Source organism: Vipera berus (assembly GCF_964194415.1).
Source record: "Vipera berus genome assembly, chromosome: 4".
NCBI classification, from domain to species: Eukaryota; Metazoa; Chordata; class Lepidosauria; order Squamata; family Viperidae; genus Vipera; species Vipera berus.
This window is the reverse complement of record NC_138206.1, coordinates 22,313,815-22,334,255: the sequence shown is the minus strand read 5'-3', so window position 1 is coordinate 22,334,255 and position 20,441 is coordinate 22,313,815. Positions and strand designations below refer to the sequence as shown.

Genomic DNA, 20,441 nt, shown 5'->3' with positions numbered 1-20,441 from the left:
GGGAAATGGTACTCATTTAGGATGAAGTTAATTGAAACAAAACATTTTGAAGAGTTTTTATGGAGTATACATAAAAGATTGTTCAAGCAACATGTTTTTATATTTAATTAGAAATTAAAACAAGATTGAAACAATAATGGTTGTTTGAATTAGCAATACTCCACGCGGAATGTCAAGAATATATTGCTTATTTATGTGGATAGGTTCTAGATGTCTCTTTTTCTTCCTCTTTCTCTTTAATATTGATTAATTCTAGATTTTAGTGCATTGATTCCATTTGTTATTTTGGCTGTAGTATTTATAACTTTCACAAATCTCAAGGATGTCCTAAAAGTAAAGGCTTAAAGGTGATTATAGTAGCTGCAGGTCCTGCATATCTATCCCCAATTTCTTGGGTTTGCTAAGAGAGGTTTTCTTTCCTAAATTAACTCAAGAAGTGTTTACAAGAATGGCTTCCACTGAGTATTAACAGATCCGGAATACTGTAGGTGATTTGTGCTTGAAGGACCTTGATAGAGTTGCATTTGGTTTGTGTTTTGTCAGGGAATTTTAAAGACCCGATAAAGAGGCAAGATTGAAGCAAGAGATGGATACAAATGTAACCAAAAAATATCATTTTGAATGAATTCAAATCTTTAGGAACAAATAAATTGCATCCTAGGTTAATGGAGGAAGTGGCAGATGAGTTGGCCAAATTCAAAAGGAATATTATCTTTAAGAAATTGTAGAGAATTGGTAAATATCAAATGATTGGAGAAGGACAAATGTTGTCCCTCTCTTCAAAAGAGGTAAACAAAGATTCAGGAAACTAAATTAGTGAATCTGACCTGGATTTCTAGGAGGATTCTAGAACAGATGATAAAGAGATTGATTTGCAGTCTCTTTCAAAATAATATGGCGATTATCAGAAATTAGCATGTTGTCAAGATCTAATCTTGGAAGACTAACATTGTGACTTTTTTTTTAATTGCCTTAATGAAGTGTGGGAATATTATAGACATAATGTATCTTGAATTTAGCAAACATAACCATAACATACTTTTTTCCAATAATTTTATTAGAGATTACAGTTAAAAAGAATAAAAACTATACAAACTTCAAAAAATAGAAGGAAAAATATAATGTGAAAAATAAAATACAAGAAACTTTCTCTCTCATCCCAGCAAGTACACACAATTTAACTAAATCTATCACTGTCTCATAAGTTAAAATATATACTCACTTCACCTCATATCTCATCTCTTAGCTAAAAACAACATCCATCGTTGTCATGAATTCCATATCAGCAAATGTCCAGTACGGGTTGTCAGGTATAACTATCTTAATCCCTTGTCAACTAAGCCAACCTTGTATTCCTTCCCTAATTTTTTTAACAAATTAATTCTTAACACCTTCAAATAGAGTCTTATAGCTTGATTTCTTGTCATATTTTTCTATCCCCCAATCTTTTATAACAGACATGTGAAACTTGCGACATCACGTGACATCACACAATGTATCGGGACGATTTTGCCATTGCCGGCAATGGGGTGCGCGCAGCTTCTGCATGACACAACCGGCCCACGGGCCGACAGTTTGACACCCCTGTTTTATAACTTCAGCAAGTGTCTTTTGTACATCTCATAAGAGGAATTCATCCTTTTGTGTCACTTCTCAAAAAACTCTTCAAAACTTTAACAGATCTGTTTTGTATGTCCAGCAAAAATAAATAAATCCATCTCTCTTTTCTGATTTGATAGTTGTATATCTCCTTTAGGCATTAGGTATCAAGGGGCTATCCTGGAAGAGTACAGATAGTCTTCAACTTAGAACAGTTTGTTTAGTGACTGTTCAAAGTTCCAACAGCGCTGAAAAAAGTGACTTATGACCATTTTCACTATTATGACCATTGCAGCATCCCTACAGTCAGGTGATCAAACTTAGGATGCTTGGCAACTGGTTCATTTTTATGATGGTTGCAGTGTCTCCGGGGTCACACGATCATCTTTTGTGACATTCTGACAAGCACAAGAAAAATTAGTGGGGAAGCCAGATTCACTTAACAATATGTAGGTCACTTAACAGCTGTGGCAAAAAAGTTCATAAATGGGGCAAAATTCACTTAACAAATGTCTCACTTAACAACAGAAATTTTGGGCCCGATTGTGGCTGTAAGTCGAGGACTACCTGTAATTTGGAAGTTACAGTGAGTCCAGAATGCAGCAGTGCAGACAGTTTTGAGGGCCCATCAGGTAGCCTATGTAACACCACTGTTGCGCAAGCTACTCTGGCCATCGATCTGCTTCTGGGTGTCATTCAGGGTGTTGGCCATTATCTTTAAATGCCCTGAAGGAGCAGCTGTTGGCTGGAGGTGGCTAGTGTAGTAACAGAGAAGCCAATACTACTCTAAACTTGTGGGTTTTTTTTAGTTTGTTTCATTCTTTTGTAATTTTAATCTATTTTTGTATTTATAATTGTTTTAAATCCTTGTCTTAGTATGTTGCGAGCCACTTGGAGTTGCCTTAGACTGTGAGATGAACAGCATGTACATTTGATGAATAAATAAATTAGAGCATTCTTTTTCATTTCAAAGTTCATTATATCCTTTTCTTTATCCTTCTCATTACTTGCCACATTCATATCCACATTCAGATTAATTTCATTTGTTGTTCTTCCATTGCATCCTTAGCAGTCCACCTATTCATTTACAATAATGTCAATATCTTTCAATTAAGCAATTACTTTTCATAATTTTTCACTTGCTAGATTCTCACTTGCTAGAATATTTCTCGCATCTCCATTCTTTTGTTATCCTCTAGCTCTCCTCTAGTGTCCAACATTTAAAATTCCATTAACTTGTTTTTACTGAAGAAACTGCAAACAATGACAATTTCCCATGGGAAGAATTCTTCCAAAAAATTAAAATTGTAATTGCAACTCCACTTGAGCCCTTAACCTATTGTTAAATTTTCTAAAACTCATATTCTAAGGACCCTTTTTCTGTTTAATCTGAAAAAAACAATACTTTTCAAAAGCTTTTAAAATTATATTTAAAAGCTCTAAGGAGAAGGCAACTCACCTAGCAAATGCAGTATAACTTACTGATCTGAAGGGTCTTAATCCTTAATGCAGAATAATTAAGCAGTGAAGCTTGGTTAAGCTTAATGTTCTTTTTAAAAGGTTGTGTTGATGACCATGAATAAAGATGCTTCCTCCCTTGATTTCCAGATGCTCAACCCATAAGCATACTGTAAAATGACATTCCTATGGCTTCATGAGAAGCTGATGTGCAGACTTACATGGGCTATCTCAATTTCTCCCCTTACCATGGAGAGATATCGGTGGCCTGGTTCTTGCATAATGCTTTTATGTTACAAAAAAGGGACATCTAGCTAGCCATGGCTTTGAATCAGAAGTCCATATACATTACATGCTGACTAGGAAACCAGGCAACTGGATGGCATGATAATTAGATATAAGTGTCATGAGAATCTTACTCAAGAAGTGCTTTTTAATGGCTCATCAATTTGAAAACAGGTAGCAAGCGGGGTTCAATAGAGGTCATTCCTGGGCCTATATACTCTTCAGTATTTTCTTTAATTAGTTGGATGAAGAGATTGAGGAAATGCTTGTCAAATGTTCAGATGACATAATACTAAAAGGGAGAGTATTCAAGGTTTTGGTTATGATCTTCAAGTCCTTACATGGCATGGGTCCGGGGTACCTCGAGGACCACCTGCTGCCGGCGTCAACTCCCCTCCGCCCTGTGCGTTCCCACAGAGAGGGCCTCCTCAGGGTGCCTCCGGTCAGGGAATGTCGACTGGTGGCCCCCAGGGGGAGGGCCTTCTCTGTGGGCGCTCCGGCGCTATGGAACCAACTGCCGGTTGAGCTCCGGATGGCATCGGACCTTCGCTCCTTCCGGCGCGGTCTGAAGACCCACTTATTTGAACTAGCTGGCCTGGCCTGATGGGGAACGTTAGGGTTTTTAATGGGTCTTTTATTGTTATTGTAATTTTTAATTGGGCATTTGTTTAATTCCTTTTTAATTTTTGTATTGTTATTTATATATGCCCTGTTAACCGCCCTGAGTCCTTCGGGAGAAGGGCGGTATACAAATTTAATAAAAGTAAAGTAAAGTAAAGTAAGAGAGTTAATAATTTACAGGAAATGTAAAATTCAAAGTGATCTTGATAGGCTGGAGAAATGGGCTCAAGGAGAAAAGCGAAACATTTTTCATCTAGGAAACAAAAATAAAATTCTCAGGTGCAAGATAGTTGATACCTGGTGTATTAATGATATTTGTAAAACATTTTTGGAATATCGGTGAATTACAAACTGAGCCAGCATTGCCAAAATGGCAAATCAAAATCTAGACTGCATCAGAAGAACTATTTTCAAAGGACAAGAAATAATTGTTCCATTTTATTCTGCCTTAGTTAGACCTAACATCCTCTGCTGGGTCTAGTTCCATATTATGCCTCATTTTGAAAACAATTCAGAGAAATTGGGACAGGCAATGAACACAATCAGGGGTCTATCAAGAGAGGTTGAAAAAGCTGAGTACGTTTAGCCTTCAGAAATGGTAATTGAAGGGAATATTCTTCAAACACCTGAAAGATTGTCACGCAGAAGATCAATACATTCTGTCTTGTTCCAGAATGCAGGACAGAGAATAATGAATTTAAGTTGTAGGACGGCAGATTCTGATTGAATATTATTATTCAATATTATATTGAATATTATAGGGTTTGAAAATGGAATGATTTATCCAGAGAGGCAATTTCCCTATTTCACCTTCATGAGATATATTCATGCAGATGCTAAACAGCCATCTGCTGGGGTGAATTTAGATTTCTGCCCGGAAGATGGGATTCAACACAATGGCTGAGATGATCCTTTGCATTTCCAAGGTTCCATTATTTTAGGTGGAGTTCATAATTGTGTTAAGCCGTTATAGCTTGGTTTTTGCATAATGTGATATAAATATCAACCAAAATGGTTTGTAAACCACAGGTTATAGCTTAATATGTGTGAGTTTAATCAGTTGTGAGTTATTAAAATGGCCAGATTTCTACAGTGTGATTTCTGGTATCTTTCCAGGATTATGGGGAACAGATTAAAGGCAGGTATGGGACCAGCTTAGTCACCAAAAGCTTCATTCATATCCCCAGTCTTAAAATATCCATCCCTGCTCAACACAAAATTAATTGAAAATTACATTGCTGGAAGACTGAATCTATTTACAGGATGTCCAAACTGTATGATTTGCTTAGTGTGATGTGTCAAATTCAAACTCTGAATGACTTGCTTATTATGATGTGTCACTCAGTAATATGTCTAAACCAATGGAAGCTTCAAATAGATTCTGATAAAGTTATGTGGTTGGTAGATTGAATTTCTTTGGCTGAAAGGATTAATGTTAGATATAACTGCCTATTACCAGTATATAAGTCAGCAGAGTAAGTAACATATGATAATATTCATTTAATTAATAAGATTAGTATGGTATCACTTTAAAGACTTTCTCAGCTATACTAGAGAGCCTTACAAACCTTTTCTATCATACATTCTCTCTTCTGAATAGAAAAATATCCGAAACGCTGACTTTGTTTTTTTTGTGTGTGTGTGCAGGCAGTGCAGACTACCAAAGAACTGAATTCACTGAAAATATCTATGAAGGAGGAGCTTGAAAAATGTACAGGTGAACAAAGGCTTCAGCATGGAGGAGATGAAGATAAAAAAAAAACTTGAACTATGACGCCTGATGTTCTTGTACAAAAACTGTAAACATGACAACTTGGCAGAATGGCTTGGGAAATGCCACCTCTGTTATCTGTATAGTAATGGATAATAAAGAATCAGGGAGCAATGCTACCTCATTATGTCATAATGGGGGAATCAGCACAAATAACAAAAATGGAAATAACAATCAGGATGATAAAACCAGCCCTTCCAAAATAATGCATTTTTTCCCCACTCCTCGGAAGAGATCCAGCTCCAATGTAGAACGACCTCGTTCAGTTATAGTTATGGGGAACTCATCAACATGGAATGCTTTGTCTTCCCTTAAAAAAATGGGATCTTTCAAGAAGTTAAAATCATCAGTTCTGCAAGGAATTCCAGCCAAAGAGGATCCAGATAGCTTAAAGGATAGCCTGCCAGAGAACAAAATCAGGAAATACATTCCAAACAATACAACGGTGAGAGTTCAGACAAACAGGTATTCTTATTCAGAGCCTTTACATGACTTGCACAGCACCAGTGAGATCACGGTGGTTTCTGATAATTCTGATGGAGAGGAAGATTCCTTCCTGAGGAACACTCATCGATCACGCAGCATCAGGCGTGCTTATGCAACTGGGCGTATAAATTTATTAGATGGTGGTAAAACCCAGGACCCACAGAGCAATACCAAAATAGTCTCCCCTGTCATGCAGGAATCCCAGATTTGTGAAATTGTAGGAAAAGATCCAGAATGTCCCAAAGTGATCTACAGGAGGAGTAAGAGCAGTGATAACCTGAATTTTCTCAAAAAGAGTTCATTCAAAAGGAAGTCAACCTCAAACCTCACCGACCTGAAAGCTGTAAACGAAAAGCATCTGCCACCAAGAACCACGAGTGTGTCGTCAACTGACTCAGACAAAACCAACAGGAACTCGGAGCGGAAATCAAAACGTTGGAAGAGCCCAATAAGAGCAAAGGATTTTGACAGAGTTTTGAAACTTGTCAGCAACGTAACTGATGGTGCTTTGAAGAAGGACTGTCCTAGGCCTGATATTTCTTCCCCTGGTGAACACTTGAAGACAAGACCAAACAGCAGGCTCCATGAGGACTATTCCCGCAGGGTTTCCAGCAGCACTGAGAACGATAGGCAGAAGTGTTTGTCATCCCGGCGTCACCCAGCCTCAGCTCCTTCCAGGTGCAGCATCCAGTGCTCCGAGGATGACTCTGCTGGATCACCATCTCCATTAAATGTTGATGCTACTGGCCATAGGATGTCATCCTGTAATCTTTCAGACTTGGTTTGTTCACCACCTCCACTTCAGAACCCTGGGTCAGTTCCTGATGAAGTTTTCCATGAAGATTTTGATGGGTCAAAAAAGTCCAGCCTATTTACATACAGCACTGAGCCCCCCAACCATCCTGCTAGACCCAACGTTCCCAAGCCTCAGAGCCTTAGTGCTGAAAGCATCAAGTGCAGTATGGATGTCCATTGTCCAGACCGGTACAGTACCCTGTCGCTCAACTCAGTGGAAAGTGAGGGAAGAGGGGAGGGGTCGTCTGCCAAGTTGGGGAAGAGGAGTCCTGTTTGCTTCCAGGATTCTGTGCAAGCCGTATACTATGACGATACCAATGAAGACAGTGGCATCAGCAGCCATTCTCAGCTGAGTCTCAACTTAGCTATGAGTGCTGATGAAAAGAAGGAAGAGGTAAGAAGGAAAGTAAGCACTTTTTAAAACAATCAGTAATGCTTTATATGGTTGTCCTGTGCCTATCTGTATTTTACCTTTCGTGGAATGCTTTCCTTTATTTTTCAAGAAATAAATACCCATGGATAGAACTTTAAAAAAAAATGAAAGTAGGACTAATTTATTTTGCTTCCCTGTACACAAGAATCATAATAGCTCTAGTGGAAAGGTTGACTATGGACATTTTCAAGGACAGCCTTATTGTGTTTCACAAGGTTAGAAGCTTGGGGCAGGATCAAGACCAAGCAGGTCTAGTGAAGATTGCTGGATTCTTGACAGAAAACATATAGTACAAACTACATGTCTGTTGTGTTGATGGTAGTAAACTGGTAACTGATCTGGCAACCAGCCCTAAACTTGTTAAGCTTACAAATGCATAATGTATATGTGAATATCAGTATAGAATATACGACATATATTGTGTTTAAATGGCAATATATGTTGGCAAATGATTTAAATATGCATTGGTTAGAAGTAAGGATACCATTACCACCAATTTATAAAGTAGCATCTGGGATGTAATGCAATTATTATGATTTTTGTAGACTGTTTCTTGTTTTTTCCTTACATTTTCCTTCTTTCCTCTCAGCAGCGCTAATCTATATAGCGTCAAATAACTTGTAATCATTAAAAAGTTTAACATTTTAAGAGCCGTGGTGGTGTTAAGAGCCGTAGTGGCACAGTGGTTAGAATGCAGTATTGCAGGGTAATTCTGCCGACTGCCAGCAATTCGATTTTCACTGGTTCAAGGTTGAATCAGCCTTCCATCCTTCCGAAGTCAATAAAATAAGGACCCAGATTGTTGGAGGCAATGTGCTGACTCTGTAAAACCTCTTAGAGAGAGCTGCCAAGCACTATGAAATGGTATACAAGTCTAAGTGCTTTTGCCATTACTATTTTGTATTAGTAAGAAACGTGCTGTGGTCACTGTTTTTGGCTGCGTCCTGAGAACGTAAGCAATGTGTCCCGTTGGATTAGACTCCTGGCCCTTCTAATCCGGCAGTCTGTTCTTACAGTAGCCACCCAACTACACAGGACGCCCCTGGTCTCCCAGCAAGTGGCCTTCAGAGACAGTCACACTATCATCAAGGCAGTCATGGATCCCCATGATTTCCACAAACTGATCTAACTCTTTCTTGAACCAGCCAAGCTGCCTCTCATGGTAGTGAATTCCAAAGTTAAATTACATGTGGTATAAAAAATATTTCCTTTGGCCTGTCCTGACGCTTTCAGGATTCAATTTCATTGGGTGACCTCTAGGTCTAATATTTGGGGAAGAAGAAAATAGCTTCTCCTCGTTCTCTTTATCCACACTGCCTTTATATATCTCAGTGATGTCTCCTCTTTTTTTAAGACTAAAAAGACCTGTATATTGCAGCCTTTCCTCATAGGGAAACTGCTTCACCACTTGATCATTTTAATTGTCCTTCTTACAACCTTAATCATTATAGATTTTAATACCCAGACTTGTATGTATGGTTTGGGCATTCGTTTTGATTTTTTAAAATGCAAATTTCTGTTCCTTGTGACTTTACAGAATGGCTTGAATTTTGCCTACATTAATTAAGGTTCAGAACCTGCTCAAGATTTTTACTGGAAAAGACTTAAGTATCCTATTAAAAGCATTTTGCCCTTGTCCTCCAAGTACCATCTACAATCTTTTGCCTTTTCAGTGTTCTTGTAAAGTTGAAGCCTGAGAGTAGAACTATGCTAAATGCAAGAAGCGTGTGGAAGAACAGGAAAAGGAAACTGATTTAATAACCTGTGGCTTTAAAACTTAACTGCTCTTTTTATTATTTTGCTTCCTGTTTCTTAACTACCATTCTTAACTTGCAACATACGCTGACAGTGATGATGTTTCAGAAAGCTTTTAAAAGCTTCCATATAAATTGAGATAGACAGGCATCTTTCTTTCTTTCTTTCTTTCTTTCTTTCTTTCTTTCTTTCTTTCTTTCTTTCTTTCTTTCTTTCTTTCTTTCTTTCTTTCTTTCTTTCTTTGATTATAATACAACTATAGATTTCATAAACTTCTTTACTTGAATTTAACAGTTCCAGCACTGATGCAGTAAAGTGTACCATTTTCTTCCTGCTGTTTGTGGCTACATCATTGAATCTGTGCTGTGCCACTATTTTAGATGTTATCCTATCTTGCTTATTTAGAGCAGTTACCTATATAACTGTGTGAAGACTCTGCCAAGTTTATTCTAAAATGCTTTATGTTGTTGATATGTGAAAAATTATCTGACTTTGGCTTGTTGCATCTGATTCATTTTTTATCCCATCTCAATTGTTATATATATATATCACCGGTGTGACTACTGCCTGTTCGATGGCCTTCAAGATAGGCTGAAACAGGAAATAAAGATTTGTCCCATGTTTGGGGCCTAGCAAGGTAATCTAAATAGTTAACAAGTATTTGACATACATACGTGTGTGTATGTATATATATATATATATATATATATATATATATATATATATATATATATATATATATATATATATATATATATATATATATATATATGTATGTGTGTGTGTGTGTGTGTGTGTGTGTGTGTGTGTAGATCTTTGGTCATTCGGGTTTTTCCCCACATAGAATTGAAGGTATAAGAGCAACGTTTCGACGAAATCTCATCCGTCATCCTCAGGCTGGTGGCTTCAGCCTGAGGATGACGGATGAGATTTCGTCAAAACGTTGCTCTTATACCTTCAATTCTACGTGGGGAAAAAACCCGAATGACCAAAGATCTACATACAAACACCCGCGAAAACCTCAGAAAACACACACACACACACACACACACACACACACATATATATATATATATATATATATATATATATATATATATATATATATATATATATATATATATATATATATATATATATATATATATATATATATATATATATATATATATATATATATATATATATATATATATATATATATATATATATATATATAAAGATAGTAAATATACTATACTTAATATGCCTTCCTCCTCCCATTTTCCCCACAACAATCACCTTGTGAGGTGTATTGAGTTAAGTGAGGACTACTAGCCCCAATCCCCCAACTGGCTTTCATGTCAATTTCTAAGTCTCTACCCTCACCAGTGACTGTACTGATAAATCAAAGAAAGTAATGCAGACTTTATTTCCATAGTTGGGGTCTCATTGTACGAAAGAGAAGACCACAGAATAGTATTGAAAAGTTAATGGATAACTTTTTTGTATTGAACCTGTTTTATATACATTCATCTCTGAATCCCATGCATGTTCTTCCTTGGAATAAACTTCAGCAGATCAATCAGAGATGCATAAATCATATGGAATATTTATTTGACATAGCAAAATGGGTAGAAGTCACACGTAGCCTTATAAGTTCCCAGGTTAGAACACCTGGTTTAAACTGCAGGAGGATATAATTTCCAACATCCAGGTAAAAGGATACAAAGTATGGATTTGGGGAAATTCAGTGTTCAGCCGCTAAACCAATAATAGAACAATAGTATAAAGTTTTTAGATTGCAGTTTTTTGTCTTTAAATTAATACTGTTGCTACTGATTTAATGGAGAAGCCATAGATAGAATGAATCTTTCTCCACAGGGATTAAAACATTGAAATGAAAGCTGAAAGGTTTTGTGTTCCTAGTTCTGAAGCAAAATTCACAGAGCACTTACCGTATATACTTGAGTATAAGCCGACTCGAGTATAAGCCGAGACCCCCAATTTCACCCCCAAAAACTGGAAAAAGTTATTGACTCGAGTATAAGCCGATCCGCCGTTCTGCAAGCCTCTGCCGCCAGCAGAGGCTCGATCCGCCATTTTGCAAGCCTGAATACACAGGAATACCCTGTGTGGCCGCGGCTCGTCGGCAGGTCTCCGTTCCTCCTGCCGACCTTTGGGGAGGTTTGGGCGCCTCCCCAAACCTCGGCAGGTCTCCGTTCCTCCTGCCGACCTTTGGGGAGGTTTGGGCGCCTCCCCAAACCTCCCCAAACCTCGGCAGGTCTCCGTTCCTCCTGCCGACCTTTGGGGAGGTTTGGGCGCCTCCCCAAACCTCGGCAGGTCTCCGTTCCTCCTGCCGACCTTTGGGGAGGTTTGGGCGCCTCCCCAAACCTCTGCAGGTCTCCGTTCCTCCGCGCAGACCTGCCGACCTTTGGGGAGGTTTGGGCGCCTCCCCAAACCTCGGCAGGTCTCCGTTCCTCCTGCCGACCTTTGGGGAGGTTTGGGCGCCTCCCCAAACCTCCCCAAACCTCGGCAGGTCTCCGTTCCTCCTGCCGACCTTTGGGGAGGTTTGGGCGCCTCCCCAAACCTCGGCAGGTCTCCGTTCCTCCTGCCGACCTTTGGGGAGGTTTGGGCGCCTCCCCAAACCTCGGCAGGTCTCCGTTCCTCCTGCCGACCTTTGGGGAGGTTTGGGCGCCTCCCCAAACCTCGGCAGGTCTCCGTTCCTCCTGCCGACCTTTGGGGAGGTTTGGGCGCCTCCCCAAACCTCCCCAAACCTCGGCAGGTCTCCGTTCCTCCTGCCGACCTTTGGGGAGGTTTGGGCGCCTCCCCAAACCTCCCCAAACCTCGGCAGGTCTCCGTTCCTCCTGCCGACCTTTGGGGAGGTTTGGGCGCCTCCCCAAACCTCGGCAGGTCTCCGTTCCTCCTGCCGACCTTTGGGGAGGTTTGGGCGCCTCCCCAAACCTCGGCAGGTCTCCGTTCCTCCTGCCGACCTTTGGGGAGGTTTGGGCGCCTCCCCAAACCTCCCCAAACCTCGGCAGGTCTCCGTTCCTCCTGCCGACCTTTGGGGAGGTTTGGGCGCCTCCCCAAACCTCCCCAAACCTCGGCAGGTCTCCGTTCCTCCTGCCGACCTTTGGGGAGGTTTGGGCGCCTCCCCAAACCTCCCCAAACCTCTGCAGGTCTCCGTTCCTCCGCGCAGACCTGCCGACCTTTGGGGAGGTTTGGGCGCCTCCCCAAACCTCCCCAAACCTCGGCAGGTCTCCGTTCCTCCTGCCGACCTTTGGGGAGGTTTGGGCGCCTCCCCAAACCTCCCCAAACCTCGGCAGGTCTCCGTTCCTCCTGCCGACCTTTGGGGAGGTTTGGGCGCCTCCCCAAACCTCCCCAAACCTCGGCAGGTCTCCGTTCCTCCTGCCGACCTTTGGGGAGGTTTGGGCGCCTCCCCAAACCTCCCCAAACCTCGGCAGGTCTCCGTTCCTGTTTGGGGAGGTTTGGGCGCCTCCCCAAACCTCCCCAAACCTCGGCAGGTCTCCGTTCCTCCGCGCAGACCTGCCGACGTTTGGGGAGGTTTGGGGAGGCACCCAAACCTCCCCAAAGGTCGGCAGGAAGAACGGAGACCTGCCGAGGTTTGGGGAGGTTTGGGGAGGCGCCCAAACCTCCCCAAAGGTCGGCAGGAGGAACGGAGACCTGCCGAGGTTTGGGGACGTTTGGGGAGGCGCTCAAACCTCCCCAAAGGTCGGCAGGTCTGCGCGGAGGAACGGAGACCTGCCGAGGTTTGGGGAGGTTTGGGGAGGCGCCCAAACCTCCCCAAACAGGAACGGAGACCTGCCGAGGTTTGGGGACGTTTGGGGAGGCGCCCAAACCTCCCCAAACAGGAACGGAGACCTGCCGAGGTTTGGGGAGGTTTGGGGAGGCGCCCAAACCTCCCCAAAGGTCGGCAGGTCTGCGCGGAGGAACGGAGACCTGCCGAGGTTTGGGGAGGTTTGGGGAGGCGCCCAAACCTCCCCAAACAGGAACGGAGACCTGCCGAGGTTTGGGGACGTTTGGGGAGGCGCCCAAACCTCCCCAAAGGTCGGCAGGTCTGCGCGGAGGAACGGAGACCTGCCGAGGTTTGGGGAGGTTTGGGGAGGCGCCCAAACCTCCCCAAACAGGAACGGAGACCTGCCGAGGTTTGGGGACGTTTGGGGAGGCGCCCAAACCTCCCCAAAGGTCGGCAGGTCTGCGCGGAGGAACGGAGACCTGCCGAGGTTTGGGGAGGTTTGGGGAGGCGCCCAAACCTCCCCAAACAGGAACGGAGACCTGCCGAGGTTTGGGGAGGTTTGGGGAGGCGCCCAAACCTCCCCAAACGTCGGCAGGTCTGCGCGGAGGAACGGAGACCTGCCGAGGTTTGGGGAGGTTTGGGGAGGCGCCCAAACCTCCCCAAACAGGAACGGAGACCTGCCGAGGTTTGGGGACGTTTGGGGAGGCGCCCAAACCTCCCCAAAGGTCGGCAGGTCTGCGCGGAGGAACGGAGACCTGCCGAGGTTTGGGGAGGCGCCCAAACCTCCCCAAACAGGAACGGAGACCTGCCGAGGTTTGGGGAGGTTTGGGGAGGCGCCCAAACCTCCCCAAACAGGAACGGAGACCTGCCGAGGTTTGGGGAGGTTTGGGGAGGCGCCCAAACCTCCCCAAAGGTCGGCAGGAAGAACGGAGACCTGCCGAGGTTTGGGGAGGTTTGGGGAGGCGCCCAAACCTCCCCAAACAGGAACGGAGACCTGCCGAGGTTTGGGGAGGCGCCCAAACCTCCCCAAACGTCGGCAGGTCTGCGCGGAGGAACGGAGACCTGCCGAGGTTTGGGGAGGCGCCCAAACCTCCCCAAAGGTCGGCAGGAGGAACGGAGACCTGCCGAGGTTTGGGGAGGTTTGGGGAGGCGCCCAAACCTCCCCAAAGGTCGGCAGGAGGAACGGAGACCTGCCGAGGTTTGGGGAGGTTTGGGGAGGCGCCCAAACCTCCCCAAAGGTCGGCAGGAGGAACGGAGACCTGCCGAGGTTTGGGGAGGTTTGGGGAGGCGCCCAAACCTCCCCAAAGGTCGGCAGGAGGAACGGAGACCTGCCGAGGTTTGGGGAGGCGCCCAAACCTCCCCAAACGTCGGCAAGTCTCCGTTCCTCCGCGCCCTGCCTGCCTGCTTCTTTCCGCTGCGGAAAGAAGCAGGCAGGCAAGGCGCGGAGTTTGGGGAGGTGCGCGCGCACCTCCCCAAACCTCCCCAAACTTCGGCAGGTCTCGGACGGCGGTGGCTTGGGAGAGGTGCGGGCGATCCCGGAAGCACCAAAGCCTCGGCCGCGCACAAGTCCTCGGTAATTTTTTTTGTTGACTGGAGTATAAGCCGAAGTGGAATTTTTCAGCCCAAAAAGTGGGCTGAAAAATTCGGCTTATACTCAAGTATATACGGTAATTTACTAGTGTTGATGTAGCAAAATCAGCACGTTCATAATCACAACCTATAAATCCACATGGAAAATTAAAGCCCTCCGTTAATTTTATTAACTTCTTTTAAGGGGAAAACGGTCCGTGTTGCCTTGGGGATCAATCTGTTTGTATTCTCAACATGCCCCCTAGTGGTCTGCATGGAAACTGGACAGGTTCAAATTTCAAAAATTTATGATGTTCTGACATCTAAAACTTTTAATTATCCAGAAAATCCCCTTAATTTTGGGAATTTTGCAATTCCCATTAGATTTACAGAATCTTTTAATAAGGCGTGCCTGGAGTACCCACTTTTTTTTTGCTGTTGTTGTTTTTTAATCACCAGATGTGATCTGCTATTTGTTCAGTTTTGGAAATACAGTAAGACAAGGCAAAGGAGGATATCTGGCTGAATGAAAAGTAGCCTTTAGTTTCATTTTCCCCCTCTATGTGTAAGATCATCAGGGCTGGGATATACTGTATACTGATCATGTGATTCACTTAACAACTGCAGTGATTTGCTTAACAGTTGTGGCAAAAGTTTTTTTTTATTTTTTTATTTTAATTCCATTTATATCCCGCCCTTCTCTGAAGACTCAGGGCGGCTTACAAGCTTAGCAATAGCCTTCATTCTATGTTATATGCCTGCTTATTAGGGCTTTCACACACCCCCAAGCGGCATTATTACAAAGTCAGCTTAATTGCCCCCAACAATCTGGGTCCTCATTTTACCTACCTCGGAAGGATGGAAGGCTGAGTCAACCTTGAGCCTGGTGGGATGCGAACCTGCACTAATTGCACTAATATATATATATAAGCTGTAAATAATTACAGGTGATCTAGAAACCAGGAGACTGTACATTCTAGTCCCGCCTTAGGCATAAAGAACTAGCTGGGCAACAATGGGCCACTCATTCTCTCTGAGTCCAATACACCTCACAAGGACATTGTTTGTGGGAGAAATAGGAGGAAGAAGGAACATTGGGACTGTGCTGCTTTGAGTTATTTATAAAGTAACTCAATAATAAAGATGGAATAAAAATCTACTAATAAATGAATAAAACAACATCTATACATGTTGATTCCTTATAACAATTGTACAGTAAGCCAATATTACTGCTGCAGCATGCTGGCTTGTTTGTGGCTTGCCAAATGCTAATGATGAATGACAAAAACAGGGTTTTGCTGCCAGCGCCTCCCTATTTAGGGACCATGCCATCTTATGATACATGTAAAAAAGGAGCAGGGCTGGTGTTACAATGCTGTTTTCAACATTCTGCCCCCACCCCCCCAGCAGATGGTGATTTGATAACCCAGGTTCATGATTAATAAACTTCATAGTGAAGTTTAATTTATAGAAAAATATAGTCAAGCGATGGCAGGCAAGATTCATTCAGGCACTACAACATAATTAGATCTGTAATGAAGCCTGTGACCTTTATTAACTAAACAACTGAGCAAATGCATTAATCATTATCCACAACAAGGATGCAGAAGCCAGCTTAGTTTCCCTCGCTCAGCTGTTGCAGAAGAAGAGCAGTAGAGCTGACTTCACAAGGTGCAGTTGCATCATCTAGATTTCACACCGTTTAAATGTAGATAATAAACCTAATTATCACTCACTCAACTCTTTTTATTTTTTTGTGGCTTTGAATCAGCTTTGTCTCTTGGTGACTATAATGTTTCATCTGAGAAATTGAGACCCAGTTTGGTGTAGTGGTTAAAGTGCTTCCTTGGAAACTAGGAGACTGAGTCCTAGTCCTGCCTTAGATGTGAAGCCAGTTAGATGTTGTGGGGGGAAAATAGGACAAAAGAGCGTTAGATATTTTGCTGCCTTACCTTGCCTTGAAATACACACACATGCATAATCTAATAATAATCTGTGTTTATAATATGGTATTTTAAAGTTGCAGATTGTAGCATGGAAGAAACCAGCTTAACTTTCTAGTCTTCCTGAATGTCTCTGTGCTCAATGCACTGATGTTGGATCAAAAATACTGTATTTTCTGTGAACCGTTTCTGAAAACAAGCAACAATAGCATGTCTGCTCCTGAGAGCGGTGTGCATGCTATGGATATGACTAGAATACTGAATATCCTAAGAGAGAGGTTCCTAGAGCTTTGGGACTGCTTGTTCCCATAATTCCCAGCCATTGTACTACACTCGGAGTAATAGAATTATAATTGCCAGATTGAAGAAGGCTGACTTTAAGAAATGCCAACGATAAGCAAAGACTATGCTACTTTCTTTCCAGCATCTGCTCTGGATCTTGCTTTACCTGCTGAATGTGCAGGATTGCAGTCCATTATATAACACTGTTCATAAATTGTGCTTGGAGAGTATATTTCTTCAGGAAGAAAAATCAAAATCACATTTACGGCAAAACACCTCTTTTTATTCCCTATCGGTCCTTTTCCATGTGAATATCCCTACAGCAGAAATATGCATACCTAAACAGGATTGTATATATAAAGTTAACCTCCATATCTATTTATTTATTTGTATCCTGCCTGGTTATTTTTACAAATAGGTCAAGGTAGTCATAACATATCCAATATACTTTCCTCTTCTGACTTTCCCCATAGCAACAACCCTGTAAGGCGAGTTGGAGCTGGGAGGGAGCCAGTGGCCCAGAGTCACCCAGCTGGCTTTCATAGCTAAGGTGGTACTAGAACTCACCATCTCTGCCTTTCTAGCCTGGTGTCTTAACCACTAGACCACAGGTCTGCAACCCGCGGCTCCGGAGCCGCATGTGGCTCTTTCAGCCGTCTCTTGCGGCTCCCAGTCCTCTGACATGTGCAGTCCAAAAAAAAAAGTGGGACTAAAAAAGTTCAACCAATCAATTCAAATATGCAGGGTAGGTGCATATCTCGCCTTGGATCCACTCTTCAGTCAAACCCTGTTCTGCGCATGCGCGCATGTATGCGCATGTGCACCCATTTTTTTGCGGCTCCCAGTTTCTCCTTTTGTGAGGGAACCGGTTCCGAGTGGCTCTTTCACTGTTTCAGGTTGCTGATCCCTGCACTAGACCAAACTGACTCTGTCCATTTTGGGAGTATGGAAAATCAGATTGGATTGTTTTAATTTGCTATTTGGTTTCAAAAACAATTATAGTAAACCTATCACTGTTTTCCCCCCTACCCCATTCCAACTTTCAGGAGGCTATTTTTCTGAATGTATCTTTCAGGAACTGTGATTACCAAGAACATCCAAAATCTAAAACTCAACCTTGTGTTTTCCAACTGTTGGGATTTCAACTTTTACTAAGCATTCCAGATTAACTGCAATAATTGTAATATAATTACAGTGATTATCACAAAACTCGGTCACAAAATTAACCTAAAAGAAATTGACTGCCTTAGTTTTGGACTGGTTAAAATAGGCCATGACTGTGTTTCCCTCCTAAAGATATAATAAAGCGGCAATTTTTAGCTAGTTGCTTAAACTGGTTAGGAATTCTGAGAATTACACTAGTTGGTAGTTGATATTCATGTTTAATATGTTTTTAATTTATACAAATACATTTTTTAAAAAATCAGGTAAAAACTACACGTGCACACAGCTGTTTCCCATGGATTTTAAGATAAGGGATTATATTCCCAAATATATTCTTGAGATTTTACAATTTAGATTGATAAGAATAAAAGTAGCTTTGGAGAAATAAGTAAATGAAGATTTACGTGGCTAATATGAACTCATTTGCCAGTTGTCTTAGAAGCATTTTGTTAGGAACAGATAACAAATCCCTATTCATGTTGCAAATACTTCAAGCCATCTGGAGTATGGGAGGCAAGGTCATTGCTGCATTACAGATTACAAATCTTTCTATGAATTCTTTGTTTCCATCAAGTAAAAATGAAACATTAAAGCCATTAATTTGATCATTCTTTTTCAGTATCAGGAGACTAGAGGAGTAATCAGAGAAAAGGGGAAAAATCTATTTGGATTTTTAATTATAGCAGTGTTCTTGTCCCTTTTCCACTTTGAATGCTAAGAACTTTGCATTCCTTGGCACAATCACCAGTCAAGAAAAAATGATGAAATGTGCAGAGGAATGAAACAAGAAGGGAACTATGAAAGATCTAACCCAAATGATGGAACCCATTGAAATGACAGGAGATGCAGAAGCCCTATTCCTAACAAGAAACGTGAAGCCAGATGCAGGCTATTCATTAGTCTGAGTGTTACTTGGAAACTGACTAACAAACAGAGTTTACGGTAAGCTATGAAAAATAATGATGGGTTTTCTCATATTTCCAAGAGTTGTTTTTTTTAAAAAAAAAATCATCTCCAAAGATTATGGCAGCACATAAGATCTTGAGTATATTAGCCGTGGTCACCTGAAGAAGATAAAGGTTATTTCCTGGAAGAGAACCTTGAAACGCTTTTAATTTGGCTCAAGTTGGTCCATCTCATATTTGTAAAACCCCCTAAAAATGGGAAAGGATTAAGTTTTGATACCTTGGAAACAACTTTCTGAATTTGAAGCTCAATGAACTGGGTTTCAAAAACTTGTGAACATAAAGGCCAAATGACACTGTTTAATAAGTTTGCATTAAAATTTGACATATGGCTGTTGATTTGTGCAAGGTACTGATAATTGATTTGTTGGGCTTACTGGAAACAGAATCTTTTAAATTTTTTAATACGAAGTTGAGCTGCAGTTAAATATCAAAATATTTTGCTATATCTACAAATTCATGTTTCCTTAATCAGCTATTAACTCAGCTGGTTTTTTATGACAACAAATTATTTAGGCTATAGATTGGAAGTGATATTATCATATTTTGTGACTGTCTATGCTCAATAGCTGCAGAGAATTTGGTGAAAGTAAGATACATAGGTAATTTTATTCTTCTATTTTGGATGTTAAAAAAAAACCTTAACAAATGGAAAGCTGATCAGTTGCCAGTTTATATGATGCCAGGGTGTAATTTATTTTATTATTAATTACATTTTTATGTCGCCCATTTCCCCTATAAGGTGACTCTGAGTGACTTACAGATTATGAAAAGACAAATAGAAAAATAATTAAAATATTAAAGTCATGCAAATTAAAAATTTTAAACGGTTAAAAACAAAACACCAGGACTAAGAGACAGACAGCATGGGGAGGAGGTCTTCTTATCCCATCAACCACTTCCAGCAGTGAGTGTCCCCCCCCCAAGCCAGCCAGCAAAATCAAGTTTTAATACCTTTTTGGAAGGCCTAAAGGATGGGAGCAGTTTGGGAACGGGAACTGCTTAATCACAGTTTGAAAATGCATAGTGAAGGTAAGAAAGGTTGAGACAGTTGACCCCTCCATTCCCTGACAATGCACTATATTTTATGGTCTATGTGTACATGCACGTATATACCATGGATTCTCCAAATGTGCTTTACAGGTGGGCTATAACAACCGAGACAGGTTTTAACAACTAAGGTTTCCAGCCACTGTGAAGATTCTGGGAACTGCACTTCCAACATAGTTGGAAGGCAAAAGTGACACATAAACAGAAACATTATTCAGTATGGATTGAATATGGATTTGTCTGAAATGGTATAGGGTTTCCTGCCTGAGCAGTGGGTTGGACTATGAGACCTCCAATGTCTCTTCCAACTCTGCTGTTCTGTTATTCTGAATAGAATATATTAAATTTTAGATCTAACTCTTTTTGAAATGGTAATAATGCACTGTTAGTAACTTAAATGAAATAAAATATTTAAAGGAGACTTCTGCTTAGAGAATGCAGACTTCTGCTTAGAGAATGCAGAACAAGCTGTACTTTTATTATAATTTGGGCAGAATGTAGCTGGTTGTAATCTTTCCAATTGTTCGCC

At 41.7% G+C, this 20,441-nt stretch overlaps 1 protein-coding gene across 3 annotated transcripts in view; it reads left to right on the top strand.

Annotated features, from left to right (window-relative positions):
* The window catches only part of SPATA13 (spermatogenesis associated 13), a 100,205-nt gene that overhangs the window by 36,523 nt on the left and 43,241 nt on the right, over nt 1-20,441 (top strand). For 2 of the 3 annotated variants that reach the window (XM_081327178.1, XM_081327177.1), the window contains exon 2: nt 5,611-7,409. In XM_081327178.1, the coding sequence (XP_081183304.1) occupies nt 5,769-7,409 (1,641 nt within the window). In that variant the 5' untranslated portion in view covers nt 5,611-5,768. Of the gene's footprint in view, nt 1-5,610; nt 7,422-20,441 lie in introns of those variants that run through there. The other variant, XM_081327179.1, reaches the window with a different exon arrangement.